At 37.2% G+C, this 27,975-nt stretch overlaps 1 protein-coding gene across 2 annotated transcripts; it reads left to right on the top strand.

The window, feature by feature from the left end:
• The first annotated feature begins 48 nt into the window (after nt 1-48).
• Nucleotides 49-27,060, top strand: exoc3l2b (exocyst complex component 3-like 2b). Of its 2 annotated transcripts, none has more exons than XM_056756571.1 (13): nt 49-231; nt 7,813-8,295; nt 8,686-8,906; nt 17,084-17,738; nt 18,022-18,136; nt 19,960-20,070; nt 20,860-20,960; nt 21,734-21,847; nt 21,986-22,121; nt 22,600-22,722; nt 22,835-22,990; nt 24,675-24,796; nt 25,703-27,060. In XM_056756571.1, exons 2-13 carry the CDS (start codon nt 7,835-7,837, stop codon nt 25,980-25,982), a joined length of 2,595 nt encoding a protein of 864 aa, XP_056612549.1. In that variant the 5' UTR covers nt 49-231; nt 7,813-7,834; the 3' UTR covers nt 25,983-27,060. The 2 variants fall into 2 exon arrangements, with proteins under 2 accessions (XP_056612549.1, XP_056612548.1); XM_056756570.1 differs by lacking the exon at nt 49-231 and adding an exon at nt 3,350-3,503.
• Nucleotides 27,061-27,975: the final 915 nt, after the last annotated feature.

Raw genomic sequence — 27,975 nt, 5'->3', positions numbered from 1 at the left:
CGCTCCAAAACAGCGCAGGAAGTGACCACAGCTATCCCCAGGGTTCAGAAATGCGTTCAGTTGACCGAAAGCATACGGAAAGGTAGTTACTCCTTGACTTGACGCTTACAGTACGCCATTACGTGACAAACTACCACACAAATAATATAACACATACAAAACCTCTGGGACATTGGGATGTCCCTGCTGTGAGACTTTTAGGGATTTACCATTGGTTCGCCGCCAAACAAGGTAAGAGGATGCGTTTTTCTGGTTTGACAAGGCTTAGATCTTTTAGAATATTTCCTCGTAGTACAATTGTAGTTTCAAATGTCACCAGTTTCGTGATATTAGTGTGACCTCTCCATGTGTTCTCCCAGAAGCAGGGTACTCTGACATCCTGGATGTTGAGTTCATTTAAAAAACAATAATGACATAGATGAATGCCAAAAAAGATTTGTTTACACTTTTAGCTGTAGTTATTAAGTTCTCGTAAGCAAATGCTCTGTGAGCTGTAAAGCTGTTTTACTCGGATTTAATGTTCGGTACTGGAGGTTGATACTGTATATTTGGCCATGATCGATGACATTTGTTGTCTTGTAAACATTTGTAAAATGTCTCAGGTATTGGTCCATGTCAGTTACTTCTTGCGGAAGCTTTTCTGAGATCTGTGTTGTTTATTTGAATGTATTATAACAAACATTAAGAAGCCATGTCTTTCTTGTACAGTACATGGGTAGTTGACAGATATAATATGGTCCTACGGTGTGACATATTGACATTTTAGAAAACAAACTTTTAATAATACAATATTTATATTATGAATATTTATAATATAAAGTAGGATAAGAACATTTTCTTTTAATTTGTAGATGTTGTTTTTTCTCAAATTTTGCTGTCACACCATAAGACACATTTACAATGTATTTGTCAACTACCCACATAATAACAGTCATACTAAAATTGTAACCAGTATAGTAATATTTTAACGTTTACGTACATAAATTAGCATAAATATGCTAAGAATTACAATTAATTATTTATCACATTTCTTGTTTTGTTTTAATAACTCGCACTTATTAGGACAATGATTTGATGCACTTTCATATAATACTGTATATCAGATATATGACATCATAATAAGCTATAATCAATATTTGACAAGGCATAAGTCAATTATAAACAGGAAGTGATGTAAAACAGCAAACATCCGTGCCAAACAGACAAAGCAGATGATAGAAAGCACATGTAGTGTGACAACACTGTAAACACAAAACCTCGGGAAAGACAAATCCTTCCTCACCCCACAAATTGAGCATCATACCGACCGAGGGTCATATTCCACCACACGTCCGTGGTTCATCCACTCCACACAAGATGCCCACAGTAAGGTAAACCCTATCAGGATGCTCCCAGCTAAAACGGGTAAAGGATGACCCTCCGTTCCTCTGCTGGGATTGACGACACTGGATGGTGTCAGCAAGGCTGCGGCAGATTGCTCAGTGTGGTCCGGGATGCTGAACCAGTGGCATGAAATAAAGGCTTTTTCTCAGCACCGATCCAGAGGGCTTTTCCTGTGGTCCGCAGTTGAACGCCATTGCAGGATGCAGGCAGGCTATGATTGGAGCATCCCTGCTGACCCCTCGCTCAGCAGCTAGCCAGAGATTGTGTAATTGTGGTGAAAAACATGGATGTGAATACATCACTTTGGGAAACGGACAGAAAACATGTATAGCTGTATCGTAATCACACGATGTGCACAATTAAACAGCACACAAATAATTGAAAATATAGAGTTTTACTAAACGGGAAAAAGATAAACATGGACTTCCACCAATACACTGTGACTTTTGCTGTGATCTTATAAGTTTTAAGCCATAAACTTGAATCAACAACAAGAAAAGATTTTAATAGGAACTCAGATGCTTTGTATTATTAATTTTTTTAAAGATTATCTATGCTATCCAAAAAAGAACAATTTGAAGTAAATTGTTCATTTGAATAAATGTATGCTTTAATGATGCAAATCTCTTGAGCCATGAAGTAATTTCCCTGGGTGTCCACAATGTCACGTAAATAATTTCCAAAGTTAATGTGCAAAGAAGTGCAGCTATAATAATAACATGTCCCAAAAAAACCTAGCTCAGATTCTCTTTTTGAGCGGGTTGGGGTGTTGAGAAATATTTGAAGCAATGCCAAGGTGAACTTCGTAGACAGTAAGAGCAAAGGATGCACAAGCAAACACACACAACAATGACCATGTTAATGTTATGCGGTACTATTTCCTGCTCCCCAAGACAAGAACTCAACCCAGTTCAGAGTTTCTCTCTCGGTTCAGCTCTTCTTTATGCATTGCTGGTCTTAGATGTGGCGCCAGTTGTGGTTTCCTGATGCTCCGTTTGCCCCTTGACAATCAACAGGAACAAAAGTGTGAAGTCCTTGTTCTGTGTGATGCAGCATGAAGCTCATGAATAAGGGGGGGTCAAGGTGGGAAGTTTATATAAAAGAACAACATATTTGTGTATGTATGTAACTTGTAGCTGTAAAACTGTATACATCAAGCTTGAACTTTGACCCGGGGCTAAATGTGAGAGAGGAAGTACAAGCTTCACCTTTTTCGATGTGATGCCCACACCACCACCACCGTGAAGGTCAAAGTTAAAGATTAACAAAAATAAATGCATTCAATCAGTTTGAAGTAATGCTCCTTTTCGTTTACTCTTAGCACAGATCATTCGTCTAAGGAACAGAAACCACAGAGTTAACCTACCATGGGTAGATTTGACCTCTAAGCACACCCTGAGGTTGATGGGAGGAGTATTGTGTCAATCTGTTTATACATCAGAATAAGCGTCTCTCTGCTGTTTATCATGTTGTTGCAGGAAACAGATTTCGTAATGCTTGTAATGCCTGCCAATATGCTTATAAGAACACAAGTGTTTAGAAAAATACACCCTCCACCAACGTGCTTGATTTTATTTCTTGTTTTATTTAGGCTTTGTTCAATCGCGATGTGCCCTCCATGACGCACTCTAGCGATGTCTATTGTTCCAGAAGAAACGATGCCCATTGACTTCCTCTTGGCACGTGTGATGTCTAATTGTTTTGAGAAAAATGAAAAATAGTCATTTATGTTGTGTGCTCACAGACCGACCTAACAGTTTAATAATTAAAAAATAATGCTTACTAAATATTAATTGTAAAAATAAACATTTTGAAATAATAACTGGATACAGTTGCAAGCACGTATTTTAAAAAAAGTCGTGTACGTTTTATTAAATGTAGATGGTTATTTTTGTTAAACTCGCTCACCCCTGTGTGCCTGTAGCTGAATGTGCGTCTTTTCTTGGACCTGCCCACCAAACAAAAAGTAAAAGTCCTGGCTCTTCATTTGCAATGAACGCTGTTTTGCCATAGTGGCACAGACGCTTGATATTGCGCGAGGCTGACACGACAAATAATTGAATTCAGTAATTTTTTCTTTCTTTTCCTTCGTGGCATGACGGATGATCGACATGGACACCGTAAGTTTATATTGTCATCTTATTTGTTTACAGCATTTCTGTCTCATTAAATTTGCACGTTGTCATGTAACGATAGACCAACTATTGTAAGATCTTAACGTCACTGTTCTATATCCATTGGCGATGCGAATCCAAGACGTGTTTTGTTTACATCTCTGTATCAAAACTTTGTTCAAATGAATGAGAAAGAGGAAGTATCGTGTTTAATATTTATATTATTCCACTTATATGCATTTAATTAAAAGAAAGAAAATGTAATATGCAAGGTAGTCGCTCTTATTCAAAACAGTATGTCAAAAGGATGTTAAGATCTCATGTGGGGTAAATTAAACACGTATCTTCTTGTCCTTCATTCTGGCTCTTATAAACCTTTGGTACTTTATCATGCAAAAACGGCTAACGTTATTTCTAAATGGCAAACTAGCTGACATAATACTTTTTTGTTCCTGCTTATAATGTAAAATCGTTTTCCTTCCTGTTTAAAGAAACATTTCAGCATGGTTTACAAAATAATGTCTATTGGTCTGCTGGTGTACAGTTAAAGATTTACTCATATGCTGCAGAATTAATGTGTCCTAAGATTTATAGCAGGGCATATTCCAATGTCAAGATGGTGGACTAAGATTTAATGTTTGTAATGTCATAACACGTCATTTGACCTTCTTGCGTCCATAATGAGTTGGTTCATCTTTAATAAAATGGTGATGAATGATGGCTTGAGTGATCCTTCGCTACTTCCTTTTTAGTTGTCTTCTGTTGATCTTTTTTGTTTAATTGAGAAAAGTATTAGAACCAGTAAAAAAGGATATTATGTTGCATTTCAGCTAGAGATTATTTTTCAAAAGGTCTTCCAGAAGTTATTTCTAATTCCAGCCATGCATTACAATAATAGATGATCAAAAGGTGGATGATCAATTATTCACTTCTATTGGTCCTGCTCTAGATCACATGATTGTATCCAGAAAATCCACTGTGACTTTAGGAGCACTTACACCTTGCCTTAGGGAAAGTCACATTGAGGTTTTCTAAAGAACCCTGCAACATTCCAGTCCTTCGTTTAATCAGAGCCTGAAACCAAGACAGAAGCCTGTATCTGTCACATATTAATACCAATCGTCCCTCCTCCTCGGTGTAACTCATTGCCCATCCCTTCCAAGAGTCAGGATTAAAACAGACTTTGAACCTAACTAGAACCTTTGTGGTTATGCATAATTTCAAATAGCTGAGGAGGGTTATAACAACTGACAAAGTGAAAACTAAGTTAATACGATTTCGCTTGTTTTGGTACCCTTAGTTTCAAGATGAAACTTTCAAATACTAAAGACAAGAAATTAGTTATCTACAGTATTATTTTGGTACATATCCAAAAACACTATGGTGCCACTTAAAGGGATATTTAATCCAAAAATGAAAATTCTGTCCTCATTTACTCAGTGTAATTTCATACCAGCATGAATTAGATATTTGGAAGAATGTTAGTAATTTTCAGTTCCATCATTGACTACGATAGTAGGAAGAATTAAATGGTAGTCAAAGGTGCTGTTTGTTTTCCTAAACTCTTCAAAATATCGAATTATGTGTTTAACTGAACAAAATTATACAATATTTTATTTTCCTACCATGGAAGTGGATGTTGTCCAGGACTGAAAATAATGCCAACATTCCTACAAATATCTTTCTCTGTGTTCAGTTGAACAAATAAATGTATACAGGTTTGAACCAATCTAAGGGTGTGTAAATGATGACAGACTTTTCATTTTTGGATGAAATATCCCTTTAAGTGGCACCATAGTGTTTTTGGATATGTACCAAAATAATACTGTAGTTAAAAGTCCACTGTGCGATTTTGTTTTGCAAGATCTATTGACAGAAATGCAATAGAATATAGATACTGTATCTATGTGTTCAAAGCTGAATAAAGACCTTATGAGGCGTTGTTTTTATTACCTTAGAATGAGCTATTTCTATCTAAACACAATTCACCTTGTTGTTTCTACCGTAGCCCTAAAACGAGAAACTGCTCTAACGAGTGTGTTTCGTAAATACGTTATCTCCTTCAGCAAAGAAGCAAAAATGTGACCTCTGTCAGCCACCGTAGTACTTCGAAAGGGAGGGGCGAGTGATGGACTGAGCCGTTGCTTGCAATTTGCAACATCACCACTAGACGACGCTAAATTTTAGACACTATATAATACAATTAATAACACAAAACCAAACAAATTACAGAATACAATTTCCATTGGCAGTACTCCGGGGGAGCTGTCCCTTACCCCCCCTACCTGTATGAGACAGGAAGAGGAATTGGTCTGGGAAAGCGGGAGTATGTCTTTTATATCTCACCCAATGATCTAACTTGACGTTCCATGTCGGCTCCTCCGAAGGGATTATAATTAGACCTTGAATTTTAGTGGAAACCTGAGACAGTATATTTAACCACTAAAATTAAGAACTGATTCACACAGATCATTTGGGGTGAATTGTTTCTTATTAAGGTATTAATATGATTTTTTAATTCACTGTTAACCGTGTTTATGGTTGAATTGTAAGTGAACACTTTTGTAACTCTTTTGCCTCATTTGAGTGGCTATGTACGTTTCCTTGTCTAATGATTATTACATCCCATGACAAGTGATTCACAGACAAGTAGGTTAACATTGGTCAACCACAGAAGTATGTTGTATTTTATCCAAATCGTGGCCTCACACATATCTTTAAATGGGAATAAGCCCTCAGTAATAGGCACCCATAAGGAAAAACATGCAGATATAATAATTTAAAGAGGTAGGAAGTCACAAACAATAGAGCGTCTTAAGGAATTTAAAGCTCGTTGCACTCTAAAATTGGTCTTCAGCTCTTAGCTACTGTATGGCACAAAACTTTGATCTTCGAAACATGATACATTAATGTAATGTCTTGCTATTTGTTTACAAAACTTTGTTAATACGCCGGGATTCTTACTGTCAGAAAAATATTGTATTACATGAACCAAACGTTAATGATTTATTGCATATGAGCGTACTTCCCCTTCTTACGCACACTCGTAAACAAGCCCACAAATTAACAAAGCGGAAGTGATTCAGCTCTGTCCCCCCTCGTTTGTCACCATCCATAAATATCCAAGTGGCTATTCTAGCCAAGAAGCCTTTGAAAGAGGCAAACATGTTTTCTTGAAATAGAACAGAGAGTTCATCAAGGTGAAAACTCCTTTTGTTTATTTACACAAGATGAGTTCATGTAAAACATGGGCTCGTGCAATAATATTAATATTTGGTGGATTATGACTAAAATTTGAAATGCTTTTGGCGTAAAATCTACAAGTTTAAGGCTAAAAATGATCAAAATTAAAAGCTTTTTTTATTGAGATAACTCATGATAACAAAATGCAAAAATGTTTACAGAAATATTCTGATCTCTTTTACATATTGATGATAGAAATAAGAAAAGAAAAAAAGAAAAAACTTAAATTTAATTAAAAAAAGAAAAAAAAAATCGATAACTTATAAAGGAAGTAGGAAAACCAATATCCAACTAACAAGTAAAAGAAAATCACCAAAAGAACATCTACCTGTATATACATATAAAAATACGTAATTACGCAACTAAATAATAATTGGCACAGATTGATACAAAGAGCTTATTTAGTTCAATCATGAGAATTAGAAAAGCTAAAATTGTTAAACTGTGATGCGAACATTCTAAAATTTGAGGTTAACATTTTAAAACTGTGATGCAACTATTCTAAAACTTTGATGCTAAAATTATACGATTTTGGGTCTGAAATTCTAAAACTTTATGCCTGAAAAACTTTGGGGCTGAAATTCTAAAATTTAAGTCTGAAATCCTAAACCTTTGAGGCTGACATGGTCAAACTTTGGGCTTAAATACTTAAACTTTGAGGCTGAAATGCTAAAACTTTGAGGCTAAAATGCTAAAACTTTGTGGCTGAAATGCTAAAACTTCGGGCTGAAATGCTAAAATTTAAGGCTGAAATTTAAAAACTTTTTGGCTAACATTCTAAAGTGGGAGGCAAACATTCAGAAATATTCTATACACTTAACAGCTGATATATATTGTTGCAGTAGATCCGCAAACTCAGTTTCTTTGTGCATTTTCTTATTTGTTTTGTGCAAACTGAAGAAACAACCAAAGAAGGTTCATAGCAAACATGATGGATGAAGGCATGTGCCTTGGACTGTGTGGCAGTCATTTCCTGTTTGTAAGGGCAGAGTGCATCTGTAATGGTTTAGATGGGTTGTGCTTGTGTCATGTTGATTGTGAAGATGATTTTGCGTGTTTATCTGTTTTCCAGCAAATATCCTCCCAGTGCAAATATGCCGGTCCTTAAGAACCTCCCGGCTCGGCTGAAGAGTGGCAGGTTTAGTGTGGACTTGGAGACTACGCGCAGGGAATTTATTCTCCGAAAAATGAGTCTTAACCACAACCCGTTTGAGGAGCCTGGATCAGATGAGGACTGGCCAAGGAGCAATGGGGGCTCACTCCTGGATGGTGTCGTGCCCCGGGACAGGAACCCGTTTGAGGATGAGGAAGATGAGAATGAGGCCAATGAGGTGCGGCGTGGAGGTTCAGGGAAAGGGGGCTCAATTAAAGGCACGCTGGAACGCATGAAGGGGGTATCACCGCTCAAAACCCTCGGCAAACTGAGCAAGAACTTACGCATGTCAGCCAGAAGCAAATGGAAGGAGACCTCATCGCCAGAGGGTTCTATAGGTTCAGCTTCACCTATGACTAGGAAGAAGAAGGGGAGACGGAGTTCAGAGGGGAGCCTGCTACGGTATGATGGATTAAAAAGAGTAATCGATTTATGCAATATGTCTTTATGTCTTTTCCACAGTTTTATATTTTATTTAATGGTAAAGTAAGTAATTTTGTTTAAACATTACAATTTGTTCTAATCCGGTTAAATGTTTTATGGATTTATGCAACGATCATAACCCATTATCTTAAAAAAATTCATCATTATCTTGTTGACTTTCCAAACAAATAGATGGAAGTGCTGGGATGTCAGTTGCAGTTTTCATTAATTAATTTGCTAGTATGAAAGAGACTTTAAAAAAACTTTTTTAAGCTATAAACATACTTTGTAAAATGACTTTTCGGTGTAATTATTGTTGTATGAACATTAATATTTGAAGCTCTCAACTGTACTTAAATCTTCCTATAGGATTGCTGGGAAATGTAAAGATCGCAAGGAAACCTTGACCAATGGAGACCAGTGTTCAGAAATTGATGCTGACTCGACCAGTCGTCGACTCTCCTTCCTAAAGATGGTGGGCAAGGGCAAAATGAAGAGGGAATCCATGCAGGACCACTCATCATCACAGGGGCCTGAGGAGGAGACGGTGGAGGAGGTGCCAGAGGTCAAACCCAGGGAACCACTTTCAGGTAAAAGCAAACTTGTGTTCTGATTTACCATTCACTTTTCCTTAAAAGTAATTGTTACTGTACATTAAGATTTCAATATATTTTATTCCACAATATATCTATAGTATTGTGTTTAACTTTATATTATCCCTTGCGACATAATTCCTCTTTTTAACTAATATTGAACTAATCTATTTATCCTCAAAGCTTCAGTTCCCCAGTTTTGTCCCCAGGTCACATCTGTACAACTGTACCACAGCTTGATTGTTTAGTTTGACCTGCATGAACATGGCACATGCTAGGCAGGAATTTGTACCGTACATGATTGCATGCTCAGGTTTCACTCTTAAAGTTTTTTTACTAAAAAAGAATGAGAGATAAAGTTCAAAGCTGGCAGGATCTAGTAAGCCTTGTTGAGCGAAGTTTTTTTGTGATCGATGCAAATTGCTCCGGTAATCTGGAGTTGAACATTGCAATGTCAGTGGTTAATGTCACACATAGTTCATTGTTTTGCAAACATTCCTACAAGTATTGCAGTTGCTGATGCATTTGTTTAACAGTCAACAGAGTTCAGACCAGGATGTTCTGCTCCTGGAGCTCTTACGCAATTCTCTGTCACTTTCAAGCAAGATTATTTTGATAAGATGGTTCAGATGTGTTTGGAACTGAACCTTGAATATAAATCTTCAGCATGGAGACGTGAACTCCTGTCAGGTTGGCATGCATTTTAACCTTTCAAGGTACCAATCATATTCATCATTTATGTGGGGCCCACATGACGTTTCTAACATACAGGCTAAAGGACTATCACATTTAAAATCATCAATCTTCTTTTGCGTAAATGCAGCATGGAAAATGATAAAAGAGGAATTTAAGAAAAGAGGAACTGAATGTGCCATGGAGTGTCTTGTTTGGTCATGTCTTTGCTTTTTTCAGCTGGGGTATAAGGTTATCGGTTCTTGCTGCTTTGCATGTCCCAGCTGATACAGCAAAATTGAGTCTTTATTTGTGTATTTAGCCATATTATGTTGACGGGAAACTTTCAGATGACCTCCGAGAACAGTTTAGTGATTTCCATTTAGTAACTTGTGCAGATGAGACACTGTATGCTTATGTTCCATCTACAGCTTGGGTCAAAAGCATTTTTGCTTACATTTTGGACAATTTGTTAAAAACACCAAATACAACTGAAGGTTTAGTGAATGATGGTGAATGAAAGTGGATGGCACCAATTTATTTGCTAAAAAATAATGCCACATATCCTTAATATTTACACTTTAGAGAAATCAACTTACAAATAACTTTGTTAGGTTCTCTTTATATGGAGCTGCGGCAGAAGAAAGAATTGAATCAAAATCTTACACACATTACATTACATTACTCAAATTCTCAAGTACTCAAATTCTCAAGTACTCAAATTCCTCTCATTTCGTTTCTCCTAAAACAAAACCTCTAGTAGGAGCTTAAAAGTTCCCGTAAATCTTGAACACAAAAGTGTTGTTGCTCCATTCATGCAGATGTTCTCAAGTGGCAGCACATTTCTTTGAGCAGTTTGAAAAAAAATCACTCTGTTTCTGAGAATCTGATTTACCGAGAGCCAAGACATTTTTTAAAGAGTGTTATCCCCTTGCAATGCCGCATTGAAATATGGAACATATGTTAAAATAAATAAATAAATGAAATTAATAAATAAAAAGTTACACTTCAAAAGATATGTGAAGTCCTGCATGCCAGGGTCACTAAACATGCAAGAAAATCCAGGAAATGGAGTTGAATATATTGCAGGGTGCGTTTCAACTGTCACTTGTCAACCTCTGAGCAGATCAGACTTCAGGTGAGGAGGAGTAACCTCAAATCATTTTGAAAGCCTTTACTATTGTGTTAGGAACAGCTGGATAGGAGGCACTTTAATCTTCTAATCTTATTCTGAACACTATTATATAATATGTAGTGGGTGGCTCACCACTTCTGTATGTGTTTTCTTACAATTTTTTTAATGAATACCATTTAATGATTTATTTATGAATGATGAAAATCTGAACTAAATTCTAATTTAAATCATGAAACAAACGAGAGATTTAAAATGTGTTAGTTATTAAGCAAATGTTATCTCTACAAAATAAATGATTTCAATTCTTTGTTCCCATTGAAACACAATGACAGAACTTAAGCTTAGTCACAGACAAAAAAGCTAATTTAAACTGTCTAAACGGAAAACAACTTGCATTGACATATCTTAAACTGACTGTTTTGTCTCTAGATGCACACCAGTAATGTTTTTTATAAGGGATTTTTGTAAAAACTTCTTAAATGTCATAATTTGAATAATACAAATTATATAATTCATACAAAATTGTTTTTTTTACTGTTTGTTTATAAGTCTATGAAAAGTCTGTCTCCCTCATATTTGTCATTTCTTGTAATTGTGAACAAGATGTTTTTGCGATCCCCAAATAGTATCACTCTATCTTCCAAGATCAAGATTGAAACAGAGAGGTGACCGGGCTAGGTTATCGAACAATCTGCCGTGATCTGTAAGATCTGCTTCCTCTGTTCATGATATTAAATCTAAGTTAAAGTCGCATTTACTTAGCAGTGCCTTTAATACACTAGAAGTCTAAATTTGATCTAATATTTATAATTGTAATGTTTATACTTTGTGCTATGCTTGTCTGTTCTTTTACTCCCTTCACCTTAATTGTATCCTTTGTACAGCACAGTAGTCAACCTTTGATGTGTTTATTTGTGCTTCATTTGTTTATTTGTGAAATAATTTATCTCAGGCCTAGTCCTGATTTTAGCTTATCCTTGTCCGGCAAACCGATATGTTTCTTTGGTGGTCTCAAACTTTTGGAATCCAATATTCACGCTAAACCCCACAGTGTGATGTGTATGGACCCTTACTTAAGGTTCAACAAAAATAAAAGATTCTGTCATAATTTATTCACTCTCATGCCACTCAAAACTATGACTCTGTTTCTGCTAAACACAAGCAAGATATTTTGAGAAATATTTTGTGTTCATACAACTGAAGTCAATGGAAGACAGTGTTGTTTGGTTACCAACATTCTTCAAAATATTTACTATTGTGTTCTGTAGAAAAAATAAAGGTTTGTAATGACATGAGAGTGAGTAAATTACAATAAATAATATTTTTGGGTGGACTTTCCCTTTAACAGAAGACCTAAAGTCACAACAAAGCTCAAATCATGTTGCAATTAAATCCTCATTGCTTCCTTATGAATCCAGAGGACAAGGTCAATGTTGCGTTCCGGTGGCTGGTTTCTATCAGGACAGACTGGCAGAGAGTCCTGCCATTAACATGAAATCTTACTGCATTGATAAAGAAGCCATATAGATGGGTGTTGACACCCTCATCTTAGTGAATGATTTCCAGACCGTACCATAATACAACCCATAACTCCAGCTGAAAACTGTGACTGAACATTCGCGATCGATGCATTCATGTTTATGATAGCAAATATTCAGCCATGCCAGCTGGCAGACTCCCATCTGAGCCAATTTTCCATAGTATCCAGCTATTGTCCAAGACTTGGCAGGAAGCTATTCTTAATGCATGTCAAATAAACCAACGAGTACTAAGCAAGGGCAGGGTAGCGCTCGGTTTAGGTGGAGTTCACGTTTTCCAAATGGTCCAATTTAGATTTGTTTCTTTTGACATTGGCCATGTCCAAATAAATTAGGAAGGGAGTGGGAGCCCTGAGAAGGGCTCATGGCATGGGTTTGCATGCTGACCTAAGGTCTCCAATGACAGGCGAGGCTAGTCGTCACTTTCAAACCCACTTCATCTTCATCTTAACTCAAACGTTTGAAAAGATTTTAACATGTGGAATTCCTTCAGGACAGGCTCACACGAAGGGGACAGTGCAGACGGTACAGCCAAGCACAATCCGACCCATCTGGTGGTATGATTTTGGGCACTGATACAGGAAATCATTGTCTACATATTAAATATTTCATTTCTGGAGGAAAAAATATGTCTGCTGTGCACATGCTGAGCATTAAATAGAGGAAGCAAATGAATGTGGTGCTTACGAAACGAAGGGGGGGTTTTATGGGCGGCTATACCCCAGGTTCTTTGGTTTCCAAGCTTGTTCCAGCATGACAGAAGGTGTTTTAGTGCCAAAAGGATTTGACTCTGGAACATGGAGGGTTAATACAGAATATAATTGAAGGACTGTGGCATGACAAAGAAAAGATCATATTCCATAAGGTTCCTTGACACCTGGCTAATCTTTTCTTCGTAACGCTTGATCGGTGCTGCTGAGAGGTGTTGGTTGTGCAGGTGCGTTGGAGCCTGCGTTAGCGGATATCTTGCTTAGTCAGATCTTTTCAGTTGAGTTCAGCCTCCATCCTCCACCGAAAAGCAAATAGTATTACCATAAGCTTCTCTCGGAAGTTGGGGTATGTATAGAGCGTACGAACCATACGAACCCTTAAAAGCAACACTTCAATCCCTGTGGTTTTCTTTAAGGAAGGGTGGTGACACGTATGTTTAAGTCAAGAATGCTCCTAATCAGAAATTTAGCAAGAGGGCCTCACTGGAAACAAAGAACTAGTGTTGTCTTAAAACACGGTTTAACCCTCAGTTACTGGCAATGTTCTGCAAGTTAATTATTATTGGACGAATCTCCAATGACTTAAAGTGATAGTTCGCCCAAAAATGAAAATTCTGTCATCATTCACTCACTCTCTTTTGTGTTTTGTGTTTTGTGTCTGCACAGTAAAAGCGAATTGGTGCCGACGTTGATCGGTTACCAACTTTCTTCAAAATATTTTTTTTCCAGAAGAAAGAAAGTCATACAGGTTTGAGGGCGAGTAAATTATTACATTTTATATTGTAATTTTTAGGTGAACTATCCCTAGGGAATTTCACTTCAAGTTCTCCACTTGAGGATGGATGAGTATCAGAAGAAGTCACTTCTTCATGCACAGGCAGCATTCATTTTTCCACCTTATCCCGTCTGTGACTAAGTTTGACTGTATTGTGTTTTAAAAATAGATCTCCTTCCGATGAATGGGCACATGCTGGTCTTTATTATGTGTGGGGTTGAGGGTGTGGGAGGTTCTATGGCATAACTGGACACTCCATCCTTGATAGGGACAGATGAATCTGAGGGCAACAGACGCCCCCCGCATCCTTCCCTCTAAGAAAAAGTCAGGAAGATGCAGGACATAAATGAGCAACCCCTTACCGTCTGTACAATATTCTGGAGAAAAATTCAGCAGCAGTGCCAATTGTTTTCACAGCTGACCTGTGACGTGTCTTTGCTGTGTGCGTATTATTTTAGAGTAGCAAAGATCTGTTTGCATTGTTTTGAGACAATCAAGCCCCACAGACATCTAATTTTTGTCGAAATTTAGGCTCTTATGTCAAATAAATAAAAGACCAAACTTGTTGACCTCTCTTTCTTGCAGACTTGTAGTTATTAGACTAAATTAAAGCTCTTGTCAAAACGTGTCTCCAGTAATCAGATGAGATTTGTTAGCTCACATAAATGTGTTCATCCCAAAGGAGAGGACTGGAAATGATGACGAATGGGTGTGAGCATTGACCTCAATCCGAGTCTGCTTCATTGAGGGTTTCTCCTAGAATGTAGAAAACTTCTCCTTCACATCACAAACTCAAGTGAGATCATCATAAGCCATGGCCAACTGAGTACATTGGCAGTCCATTGGAACCATCTGGAACATATATCTTATTTATGCTTTGTTTCAAAACCCTACAAATTTCGAAATGAAGAGTCATTTTATGGATTGCTTTCAAGTACAGATGGGATAAAATGGCCAATATGATATTCCCATGCTCATAAAACATCCACAACAAGTGACAAGTGGATGTTTTAGAAATAATTTTATCCTTTCAATCTACAATTATATGTTTTTTATGCGCCCACCCAAGCAGAGGAGAACACATGTGGGATATAGCCAATGTAGAGAATGATTAGGAGGCCATGATGGATAGAGAACATTCAAAAAGAATTGGCCTGAATGCTAGAGTTTCACCCCTACTCTTTCAGGAACACCCTTACATTTTAATAAGCACTCTTGCTTATCCTTTTAAAGGATTTTGGCTAGATGGACCTCCACTGGGCATGCAGTTCTTTACAAAAAAATTATAATTGTAAGATTGGGTTTAGTGTTGGGGTAGGTGTTGGCATAAACTTATGTAATTTATTGTATTTGTATGGTAAGATTTTGCTTCACTTCCGGCCGGAGCTGTATCCCTTCTAGTCAAAACCCTTTTAAAGAGCCACTGGCCTTCAGAGTTTCACTCCAACACTAATGGAACACACCTGAACAAGCAAATGAAGGTCTTAAGGATTGCAGACATATGTATTTCATTAAGATGAACCTAAACGCTACAGCATGTTCCTTCAGCACAACACCTTTTCTTCAAGAAGTCTCCCATCCAGTTAATGACCAGTCTCAGCCCTGCTTAGCTTCGGTAGATGACCAGTCAAACTACAGGGTGATACGCCATAAAAGTCCAAATCACAATATGCATATTGCAATGGTTGCAATAACTCAATAATTTAAAAGGGACAGTTTACCCAACAATAAAAATTCTGTCATCATTAAGTCACCCTCGAGTTGTTCCAAGTAAGGAATAAGCAGAGGGTCTTATATCACAATGAAGGGGCTAATTTCGTGATAACAGACGGCTGCTTGTACATTATACCGCTTATTATACGGCTACTTGCCACATGAGAAAAAAACTGAAGATGAAATGTGAAATTGAAATATTTGGTATAGCTTATTCTTACCGAATGCAGACCTTCCACGAGGAAAAGCTGCTTACTTTCGCCGTTAAGGTAAGAATCGACCTTCAAATGTAAAGAAAAGGCAATTTTGTTTAATCATTTGTAAATATAATGTCATATATGTTATTAAAAGACACATTTATATTTCATTTGTCAAAAAAACTGCCGCACAGAACCAGCTAATGAGCATTCCAACGAGCCGTGTGATAAATCTGTATAATGTTGGGATGTTACAATATCAAAATCTCACTGTACGATTATACCTCGATATAAAGTCCAGAGTATGATATTTGATGCAATATTTTTTAAGGCAAATGATGACTTGGAAACGTGCCATAAGCATCATCTTTTCTTTATCCTATAATCATAACTGTTGCTTATAGATATGAGATGGGTCAAATTACCTAAAATAATTGTGACAGATGAAGCTTGCCAAAGATAACATCTAATATTTTTTCTAACATTCTCTATGTTAGGCCAGAAGATCTATCGTTACATACAGTCATGTGACCACAATAATATTGAGACAATTTTGCTATTACAATAACCTGATATTGATATCTATTGTTACATCCCTAGTATAATGTCTTTGTTCTAATGAACACATAGAAAGATATTTGAAAGACTGCTTGTAACCAAACAGTTATAGGCCACCATTGACTACTATAGTAGAAAACATTACAATGGTAATTCAAAATATCTTCTTTTGCAAAGAAATGTATAAAGATATTTTTCCTACTATAGTAAAATATAGTTTATAGTCAATGGTTGCCAAGAACTGTATGGTTATAAGCATTCTTCCAAATATCTTTCGGTTCATCAGAACACAGAAATGTATACACATTTGGAACAACTTGAAGGTGAGAACATGAAAGGCAGAATTTCGTTTTTGGGTGAACTGTCCCTTTAAAACTTGCAGCGTGAGCTGAATGAAAATGTTTTTTTTTTTATGTATACTGCGCACATAAAAAGGCTGAACAAATAATGTGATCTGATGCTGATTTGTGCTTTTTATGATCTCTATAAAAACGTTGAAATGGGAAAGCAGCTTTTCTTCAGTGAGGCTGTGAGCTCTTGTTTGTCCGATCACTCGCAAAGCAAAATTTCGAACTTTTATGACCCTCACAAAAATGAAAAGTGTTAAACACAACACATACAGCTTTTTCAGCAGAGTGGTCTTCAAGTATTAAAGAAACAATAGTTTCAATGAACAAACTATATTGACAGCTGGAAAGTCATGATAATGTTCTTTTGATTCCAATTCTCACTTGCATTTTTTAGCAAACTGGATTAAGAAGAAATAATTCTGATAAACAACAATTACAAACAAATCAAACACTTATAATGCAACACAATGCTGTATTAAGTCTCTTCTGTATGATTTAATGTATGTATGTATTTTGTTTTGTTCAGTACTGGAAATCCTACAGTTGGTGACAAAACGGGATTTGTTTCTGGCTGACACACACATCCTGGAGCTGGAGCAGGAGTGCAGGGAGGCCGAATCTCCACCAGCAGGGGGCACCGAGGAGCTCATCAGCCCCAGCAGCAAAGACAGCAGTCGGCGCAAAGCCAAAGATGTGGAGCTGCTCTATGAAGCCCTGCAAAAAGAATTGTGGGACGTGGTGAGGGACTCTCTGCGTTCCCCCACGGCTGGACCCAACCTGGGTCTGGTGGTCCAGGTTCTCCAGCAGGAAGAGCAGGCCGACCGGGACTGGGCTCAGAGCGAGGGGGCCGTTCCCGGAGGCCCTCGGCCGAGAGAGTTCAAAAAACGCTGGAGGGAGGCTGTAGGGGAGCTGGCTGCTGGAAACTTACCCCAACATGGAGAAGCAAAGGCGGGCAAGTTGGCGGCCTACCTGGATATGCTGAGGGTCCGTATGGTGGAAGATCTGGGAGCGGCTCGGCGTAACGCGGTTTCTGTGTATCCAGCGGAATATGACTCCTTCCAAGTGTACACGCAGAGCTACCACCAGGCTGTTGCTCGACGTCTACAGTCGATCACTGATGGAGATCTGCAGATCATCGACATCTACTCATTGCTAGACTGGCTCTACAACATCTATAATAGGTAAACGTCAGCGCTTTATCTGAGTCACAAGGTTTATCTCAGTTTCATCTTTGTAAAACATGTTTTAGATCCTTGTTTTGAATTTTTTGGAATCCTTGTTCTTTAGTCTGAATTTGTGTCCATTTGTCAAACCACATTCAGCACAGACAGATTATTATAAATAGCTTCAGGTTGATAGGAGAGGTGAAACTCACCCTCGAACCTTCCCATTCCTGCTTCTTCATAATTCAACGTTTCCTTACGAGTGAAGTTGTGTGATTTGTTCTTCCTGTTGTTGCTGCAGAGATGTCCTTGGAACGGTCACCATAACAACGCCCATTAACCTCTCCCAGCTCGGCTCGCTGCTGCCGGCGGAGACCGTGGACAAACTGGAGCTTGACTGCCTGAACTCTGTCAGAGTAAGAACTGATATTCCTTGATATCTTGTCACTGGCTATCTTTTGGTCTTTTCCTGGCTCTGTTAGCCTGCCCCATGCACCTCGAAGGCACATCCTGTTCACTAAAAGACGTGGCTGGTCGTTGCAACCTGCACGGTCAATTAGGCTGAGGCATTTCAGGGTCAGTGCGCTGTTTTCCTGTCTACACTGAGCGCCACACAATAGGAGTCAGTCTGACAACAAAATGTTCCTTTCGCTCATTATGCAACTTAAATATATGTTTTCTTAGGAATGCGATGCAAAAAATTGTTTACCCGATATGTAAATTTGACCTGTTGTACAGTAAAAACAGAGATGTGATTTACATGAGCAAGCTTTAGATATTAAAGGGGCCCGATAATACAAAATTCAAAACAAAAACCCTCACGTTGTTCTGTGGAACACAAAAGAAGATATTTTGAGAAATGTCTTAGTGGCTTTGTGTCCATACAATGGTAACCAGTGTTCTTCAAAATTCCTTAATTTGGGTTAATGAGGGTAAGGTATTTTAATTTTTTGGTGAACTATATCTAGATGAATTTCATGCAGAGAATTTTTCTTGCTCAGAGGTTGCTCTTTCCTACCTGAGGTGGTTTGATGGAGTTTTATGTTTCATTTAAGTTTAAAGAGTCTCGGATGTTCCTCCTAAAAATGTTTTGAGTCAATTGTTTAAATACTTAAAAATATGTAGCATTAAAATGAATGTAGGTAATACTGTAAAGGTTTAATAATTTCGGAGTGTCTATTTTCACTGAGTACAAATAGCCCGCCTTGTTCGCAGAGAAAGTTTGCACTAGCCCCGCCCACCAATATGTGATTGGAATATAGAAAGTGTAAGACCATCGCCATTTCAATCAGTGACTCCAGTGGCGTAAAGGTTTAAAGTCTGTATAGGTTTGGCACTGGAAAGCGGGGTTTTAATCCCCTTCTCACTGATAACGCTCTTTGACCTTTTTCTATCACATTACAGATCATAAAGGCATTTGTTTGTAATAAAATTGATTTAAGACTTAAAATTTGTTTTTTCTTCAAGTTTAGGTTTGGGTAAGGTTAGGTAGATGTAAGGGCATTCATATCTCAATAAGTTGCTATAATTTTTATAATTTTATAAATATAATGATTTGCACTCTGTTATTATTGCACAATGTTTAATGCACAACAATACTGTAGCGCAAATCGTTATCTGCCACAGTTTATAAGTACCAATAGCATCTAACTACCATTTCTACTGACTAGAAATCTAACCTACTGCAATTTAAACTTGGTGTAAATAGCATCTACCTGGCCGATGCCAAAATGATCTGGATTTGGTTAAATTTAAAAAAGAAATGTTTAAATTCATATTGAAATCTTCACCAATATTGACAATTGATTGTGGACTTGGCAAGTATGAGTTCAGTTTGTGAGATTTTTTAGATCTCTTCTGAAACTCTAGTGGGGACATTTGTGAGATGTCTTGGTCTTTTTTATTTCAGGAAAATATGGAAACGTAGGACAGAAGAGCAATTTGCTCTTCATTTAATCTCATTGATGGCTATGAGAAATAATTGCGATATAAAAGAGATCTCATCTATGATATTTTTCTTTATTGTAGGTTATTTCATAAACTGAATTGACCATTTTACTGTGATCCAAGACAAACAAATATTTTTTAAAAATAATATAAGTGAGCATTTCAACATGAATAATTAATCCTTGATTCATAAAGCAGATCTAGTCAAAGGCCTTAGATGGAGCTTCCATATCACTGCAAGTAAACTATATGAACAACTGTAATGATTTGCTATGTTACACTTATTTCCCAGGGTAAGGTGACCAATGAGCTGTCTCAGATTCTGGAAGAGGAGGAAAAGAAATGGCTGGACAATCTGAACGTTGAAGAGTATCAGATACCTCTAGCTCGCACTGTTATTCAGGTCAGAATGACGCACAGATCACGCACCTCTAAAGTAGATTCAGGTTTTCCTGCTAGGATCTTTAATAACATTATCACATGCCCTGACATCATGCCATGCACAAATATCACATGTTGCCTTAACAATTTTCTCAATGTTGATTTTGTACATAATGATCCACTGTTTCTTTCCATCAGCAATTTTTGCAACTGTTTCTAGACACTAGAGGTATTGTTAGGACCGAACTAAGATATGTCGAATGGAATTCATGCACCCCTGTGTAATGCATTGAGAAAATAGTCTCCTAGCTGGAACCAAAATAAACAAACATTTCCCATTGTGAGCTTGTTTACATTACAATGATGTTTTTTACAGGATCTGTGTTGGCCCCTAGTGGTCATATAGTGTAAAAGCAGATGTCTTTAGAAAATAATCACACAAATTTAAAAGCTTTAGTGTTGAAATAGAAAGCACATTGGCCGAGATATTAAGATGAATAAGATTTTTCAAATTAGATACATTAGATAGATTCTACATTTACTATAGGTGTTTCACAGACAGGGCTTAGATTAACCAGTAGAGCTTAGATTTAAACATTTAGACATTTAAATAGCTGTCATAAATGTTTGAAAACAGATGTTAAGACAACCCAAAGATATGTCAGGCATGTTGTTTTTAGTAGAGAAAGCACAAACGTGCATTTTTAGTCAGGGACTAGGCTTCAAGCCCTGTCTGTATAACCGGGCCTTGGTGTTTTACCACCAGGTACTTCTACAAAATGACATTTTCCTGTAATATGTTTTGATAAAGAGGCTACAAGAGGACCTTGAGAGATCTGCAGCTATAAACCGACAGTTGGGATCACGGGTGGCTCAGTGCAGTCTCAATGGCCTGGCAGATTTCTTATACAGGTTAGAATTCATAGCCTATAAATGATGAACCCATACTGGATAGTTGTTTTCTGTTTTTAGTTATCTTGAGTTATCATCAGTATGTACCACATGAACCAGTCAAATACCAAGACACATTTCACAATATTTTCTTATATACTAACTGTCAATGTATTAAATAATGTAATATATTTAAAATATGAGGAATAATAAATGGAATAATACATAAGGCATGGCTGATTTTCATATATTAAAGAGATACAAAATAAATATTCTGTCATCATTTACTCTCATTCGATTTGTTCCAAATCTGTATAAATGTCTTTGTTCTGATGACCACGGAGAAAGATGTTTGGAAAAATGCTTATAACTTCACCCCCATTGACTACCATAGTAGGAAAAAATACAATGGTAGTCGAAAGTCCCCCAGAATTGTTTACTGTCCTACATTCTTCAAAATGTCTTGTGTTCAACAGAAAAAAAAATGTATAACATCATTTTTCCTACTACGGGAGTCAATGGGGGGCAAGATCTGTTTGGTTATAGGCATTCTTCCAAATATCTTTCTCTGTGTTCATCACAACACATAAATATATACAGATTTGGAACTCGAAGGTGAGAAAATGATGAAAGAATTTTCATTTTTGGGTGAAGTATCCCTTTAAAAATACAAGCCCTTGATTCCAATTTATGGAAAAGTATAACTTCATATATTGCGTAATACTTTCCATTACTGTATATTCTCAGTTCCATTGTTTTTTCATTTCATAAGGGATCCTTATTTTTGTGTTCAGTTTTCAGAGAAAGGTGGAGATGTTCCATGAGGGGCTGGTTAATGGGTTTGGAGAAAACGAAGATGGTTACATCGCTAAAACCATCGCTCTTGTAAACTGCAGTCCTCCATTCAGGTTAGTTTCTCCATGGGTCCTCTTTACAGAGCGTTCTATCATTAACATCAATATTCTGCTAAATCTGACATCATTATAATATTTGGAAACTGACAATTGGTCTATTTCCGTACAAAATTGTGCATCGAATGTCTTCAGGAGCTTTGTGGAGCGTTGTGGGCAGTGCGACCCCACAACCAGTGAGGACTCCATACGTCGAGCCAACACAAGTCTGGACAGGATAGTCAACTTGAGTGTGAGAGTGCTGAACGACCGACTTTTCGAACATATCAGGGTGAGGCGCCCATGCATCAAGCCACACTTCCTCACACAGACATGTTTTTTGGTGCACGCAACCACACAGTTGGAAATACTGTAGTGTACGTTTGTCATGTGCCTCTGTCCAAGAATATAAAGAATATCTTATCAGCATTTCCCCAACGGCCTGTTCTCAAGGATGTTGTTTTCCACATAAGCACTCTGGGTATGAGACACAAAAATAGCCGGGTGGAAAAACACTAGTGAATTAGATGTTTTTGGCGTGTTGCCGAACGCTGTTCGCTGATTGCTGTACTGACTGGCACTGCCAGTCCTCATGGGTCGCATAGTTTTTTCACATCCTTTATATCAAGATGGGACTTTCATGACAGGAAGTTAGCAAGAACTCTAAATATGAACAGCTCACACTTCCTGTCAAAGGCAAATATAGGCTGTTCCCATGTGTGTTGTTTGTGTAATTGCTAATCTACTGGTTTTTGTCTCACCTCACATAGCCTTTCTTTGATAAGCTGATCAAAAGAAAATGGTTGAGTAACACTGAGCCATTTGACCAAATCGAGGCTTTGATTAAAGAACACTTCAAGAAGTTTCGAAGGATGGACAACCCGCCGTATGAGGTAGTCTCACAAAACACAAAATTGCCGTTAAACAAAGAACTTGTTCTTTTTTCATTTAATACTGGATTGATGAATACGTCATAAGAATTTTTTGGTGGTTTACCTTTCGTAGGTTCTGGCAGGGGAGGTATATCGGCGTGTTATGACCGAGTATCTCCGAGCTATCATGAGAGGCAGAATCATCTGCACGTCACTCAAAATGAGGAAGAAGATGGCTGGCCGTCTCAGAGACGAGGGAAAGTGCCTTAAAACTCTCTTTAAAGAGCTGGTGAGTCATCTTTCAGAAAGCGGTTTCAAAAATAAAGTATACGGACACTTATGACCTTAGAGGCAAATGTCATTTTTTAAACACGTTAATTTATACAAGTTAATACTGACAAAAGCAAAATCATTTGTTCGCATTTGCTTTGTTATCTACTGTCGTTATCCTCATACTTTGCTAAATTGACATTCAATGTATCCAAATAGTTTTTCACAAAACCACGAAACCTTATCTCCCCGAAACCCTATCACCACTATTCCCAGATCCATCACACAAAATGGCACGTCCTGTTATTAGTTAGTTGTTAGAGCTTTAATCATCTAAGAACCATCTACAGCCAATGGAAAAAATTCCCAACAATAGTTGCGACAGCTTTAAAACAAAAGGGAGTTGAGGAATGGGCACCGCTGGATAGGCATAGAGACGGTAGGCCAAACAGACCCTTGGCTCCAGAGGGCACCTCTATGACCCGCACAAACTCTCCTTTCCCCTGAGTAGCGTCCGCCCCCTGCTCCAGTTAAAACATCCGTTTGTCACCTCTATGGGCAACAGGATGCCTTTGTTTATGGAGGAAAGTCCTGGCTTTGGCCTTTGAAGCCATGACTCACTTTTAAGGTCAAACTGAGAATCAGGAAGAACTGCCTTGATGGGCATAGATATTTTAACTCGATCAGATTAACATGTGTTGCTATTTTTAATTTGGCAGGTATGGATATTTCTGATAGTTTTTTGTATGTTTTTATGTTCAACCACAGAATAGTGGTCGAAAATCCACTATGAATATTTCAATATTTTAAGTTTTACAGTATATTGTCATTTTACGTTTTAAAAAATCAAAATTTACATACAATTTCAACCAAATATTTTATATTTTTATATAAAAACAGGAAACTGACCAATGCATTGTTTAACTAAAATTGTTTTCCTGAATTAAATATATATTTTACACCGTTCATTTTCATAACTGATATACAGTACAAGCTTTCAGAAAAAATGACAGGTACCTACGATGTCTGTCAATATCTTGAAAATATTTGATTCATTCATCATCAATTCTGTCATATTTTTATGTAGAAATAATGATTATAATCTTACAGACACTAATTTGTATAGTTTTTCTCGACTTCAGTTTGCAACCATGCAAAATTGGGGACAGCGCTTTGTTAATTAATTTAATTTACTTTTCCCATCCCAGGTTATATGACCTCTCTTCAGCTGAAACAAAAACATATTTTTACACAAATCCATTGTTCTTCTTCTGAAACCATTCCTTACGTATGGCATTTATGATGATGTATTTAAAAATCATTAAGGAGATATACAGGCCTGAACAATTAAAAGCTCTTACTACACACTGTCCATCACACATCTGCACACTGATTTAAACAATTATATGTTGTTTTTGTCTATATTTTTTCACTTTTTGTATTATTATTGTTTATATTTAATTCTCGTTATTTCTATCTTAATGTATATTTGCAAACTCCTTGTGTGTGTAAACATACTTGGTAATAAAGCTCCTTCTGATTCTGATCTTCTGAGATCTCTAGTACCTGCCAGCTGTGTTATCTGAATTTTCATCTACATGATACAGAGATTGATGTTTCCAGGAAAACAGCCTTTGAAGCATTTGACTGATGACAGGCGTGACCGGGATCTGATGTTATCTTGTTTGTTCTCCCCTTTCCAGGAATCCTCTGCTTCATGGCTTGACAGCGCTATTCCTCACCTATCTGAGATAATACTCTTGGAAGACACTCCCTCAATTCAAATGGAAGTTGGTGTCCTGGTACGGGAATTCCCAGACATACGGTGAGTCTCTTTAGGGACAGTGAGCTGGAACACCTTGCAGCTGATTATTTTGTTTAAGGTCAAAACGCAGAGAGCCTAGGTCATCCGACAAAACACCATTATTGCCATTTATTCTGCAAAAATGGGGCTTGTAAAAGCAAACAAAAACTTTGAGGTTTCCTGATTTTTATGGGAGACTGTTATCCCAGATACACATGGAAGCTGTACAGCCATCCAACTATGTGTTGTAACAAAGAAATAGCAATAACACACAGGCATCCTGCCAAGACCTGACCTTAAGCTCCGTGCCTTGACCTAGAGAGGGCAGTTACCTAATGAAGAGTCCTATACGACTGCAGAATCCTCAGGGAACTCTTTTGTGGAATGTGTGCTAATTTAAGCTTGAACCTTCAATTATATGACCTATATGTGGCGTGAGCTCTATTGTTTTGCAATAGCAACACCTTTGGGTTTTACATTCTCATAACTTCACACATTTTATTATCTTAGAACAAACAGGGGCCAACTTGGCTGATGAGTAAAAAAATTTTTTTGCATTTGCTCAGATGTATATTGCCAAACATTTTACAATGTCATGAATGATTTACAGTTATGAGGGGGTAGGTCACAATATTAGATTTTCATGTTGCCAAAATAATAATTAATCAAAATATTATTGCATAATCTATAGATAAAAAAAATCCTATTTTTTTATTTAATTTATGCATTTTGTTTTTTTATTATTCCTGGTTAATGTCAATACCATTGTATTGTGACACCCCTATTATAAAGATTTCCTTTGCGAGTGCTGATTTGTTACACTTTTCTGTCTAGATTTAGCCCGTCTAAATCGGTTTCATTGCCATCATGAGGCTGTACATTCTACTGATTCATAAATCATGATAAAATAAACTCTTTTGCCTGCAGGAGGAAGCATGTTTCTGCCATACTGAACATCCGAGGGATGACCCGACAAACGGAAAGGCAAGAGATCTTGAACATAGTGAAAGACATCGAAAATACCGACGGCCTCGTGCGAGTGTCCCGCGACAGGGCTCTGTTCGCCGAAGTGCCCGTGACATCAGAAGTACACTGTCTGAACGTGGGCCTGAGCCGCATCGCCCTCACCGCTTCATCGCTCTTCTCCAGCATGAGGTTTCGTCGCAGGAGGACTCCAACCAGGGAGAATCAGGATGACATGCTGTGAGCCTTCTCAAAGGCTTTTGGAGATTCTGAAGAGCACTGGAGCAAACGACACTGACTTTGTCAGTAGTTTTATTGCTGAGTCGTGACATGAGAAGTTTTTGAGATGCTTGTGCATTGCAGGATCTCTGAACTTAGAATGTGACAGTCCTACAGCTGTGGGATTTATACATTTTATCTGGAATGTTTTATTATCTGAATATATAGTGCAAGTGCCATTGAATTCCAACTGAGCACACAAAGCAGAAGTGATATTAAGCAACCATCTCTAAGAAATATATTTTCGGTTCGTGAATTGCAGAGGACACAAGAGTCTGTATTGTAAAATCATAACTACTGATTGAAACACTACTCTGTTTTGAGTAAAAGTTGTTTTTTGTTCTCTTAATCATATCATTCCTGATCTTGGCTTTTAGATGCACATGACTGAAGTCTTATTTTAAGGTACTATGAAATTGCAGTTATCTTTAATCTTTTGATTATTTTAGCATATTTAATTCATGATTAAGTCATCTTGTCATAAGAGATTAATGTATTTTCTTAGAGATTATTTAGACTAACTTGTGAAAGAAATTAAGAGCGAGTATTGAGTATTTATATATCACAAGACTTATTTATTGCACAAATAATTTCATTCAGCTGTAATAAACGATAAAAACAACAATGGTAGGCAACCAACACAACAACTACAGCCACAAATATCTGTTTCTAAATATATAATTTTAGAAAAACATGGTCAATGTAGTAAATGAATTAATTTGGGGTTTGTTTACCTCGAGGAAATCTACCTATTCAAACGATGTTTATGGATTCTGCATTTATTGTGCCACCGAGATCTACAAATAGTCTTTCATCTAGTTTGTCAGCTCAGCATGTGTTGGATAAGTCTGTATATGTTGTTGTGTGACCAGCATCGAGAAAAATAAGAATCTCATGAACATTTCAACTAGGGTACTCTCAATGTACATATGAAAGACGTAAATGAATGTTGACATAAACTGATATTTAGTTTATAGGAAAATATTTTACAGTGTACATACATGAAATCTCAGTTCAATAAATGACAGAGGATCAGCTCTTTATATGTCTGTTTCTTTCATAAAAAGAAAGATATTACAAACTCACTAAGGTTTCGAATTCAACTCCTTTAATATGGCTGACCAGATTTGATCAAATGCAGGTACATTATATTGGATTGAAAAAGTTTGGTTTTATAGAACAGACCATTGTTTGTATATAAGAACTTAATTTGAAACGAAAGTTTTAGAAATACTCATTCCAAATTTCTAAGGTCGAAAACCAGCTTTTGCATTACTTTTTCAAACTCAAGGGCTCTTTCTTAAGCAGTTTATCATCTTTCTTTGATAGCTACTTTCAAAATTGATTACTACATAAAGAGACCATGCATAATATGGTGGACAACCACCATATTATGCATGGTCTCTTTATGTAGTAATCAATTTTGAAAGTAGCTATCAAAGAAAGATGATAAACTGCTTAAGAAAGAGCCCTTGAGTTTGAAAAAGTAATGCAAAAGCTGGTGAGAGGACACAAGTCTCTGATGTCCTCTCATGCAGGTAGTGTGACGTCATTCCAGTTTCCTGCTAAATGAATTATTTGGCAGCTGCTGTCCGTGGTCCTGAGTGCTTGTCATCCCGACCACCCCCATCCCCCCCCCCCCCCCGAAGCGACGCATGCGCAAAAGTCATGGAGCTCAATATGAAAATTATTAATAAAGATGTCTTTTAAAAAGTCAAATATTTTTTGGAAAAAAAATGCTGATTTGAGAAGTAACAGACAACATAACAAAGCATTTGTATCATTTAAACAAACACTTTCAGTTCTCCAAAAGCGTTCCTCCAAGAACTTTTATATTTGTTTTTATTTTATGAATTAAAGACGTTGTGGAACTTAAAATGTATAGTTAGGCTACTGGATTAGATAACTATGATATCTATACAGTATAGAACACCGACATTTATACTGTTAATAGTTAG

This window comes from Triplophysa dalaica, chromosome 9 (genome assembly GCF_015846415.1).
Source record: "Triplophysa dalaica isolate WHDGS20190420 chromosome 9, ASM1584641v1, whole genome shotgun sequence".
In the NCBI taxonomy this organism is placed as follows: Eukaryota; Metazoa; Chordata; class Actinopteri; order Cypriniformes; family Nemacheilidae; genus Triplophysa; species Triplophysa dalaica.
Note: the sequence above shows the minus strand (reverse complement) of the source record. Positions and strands in the feature narration are given on the sequence as shown.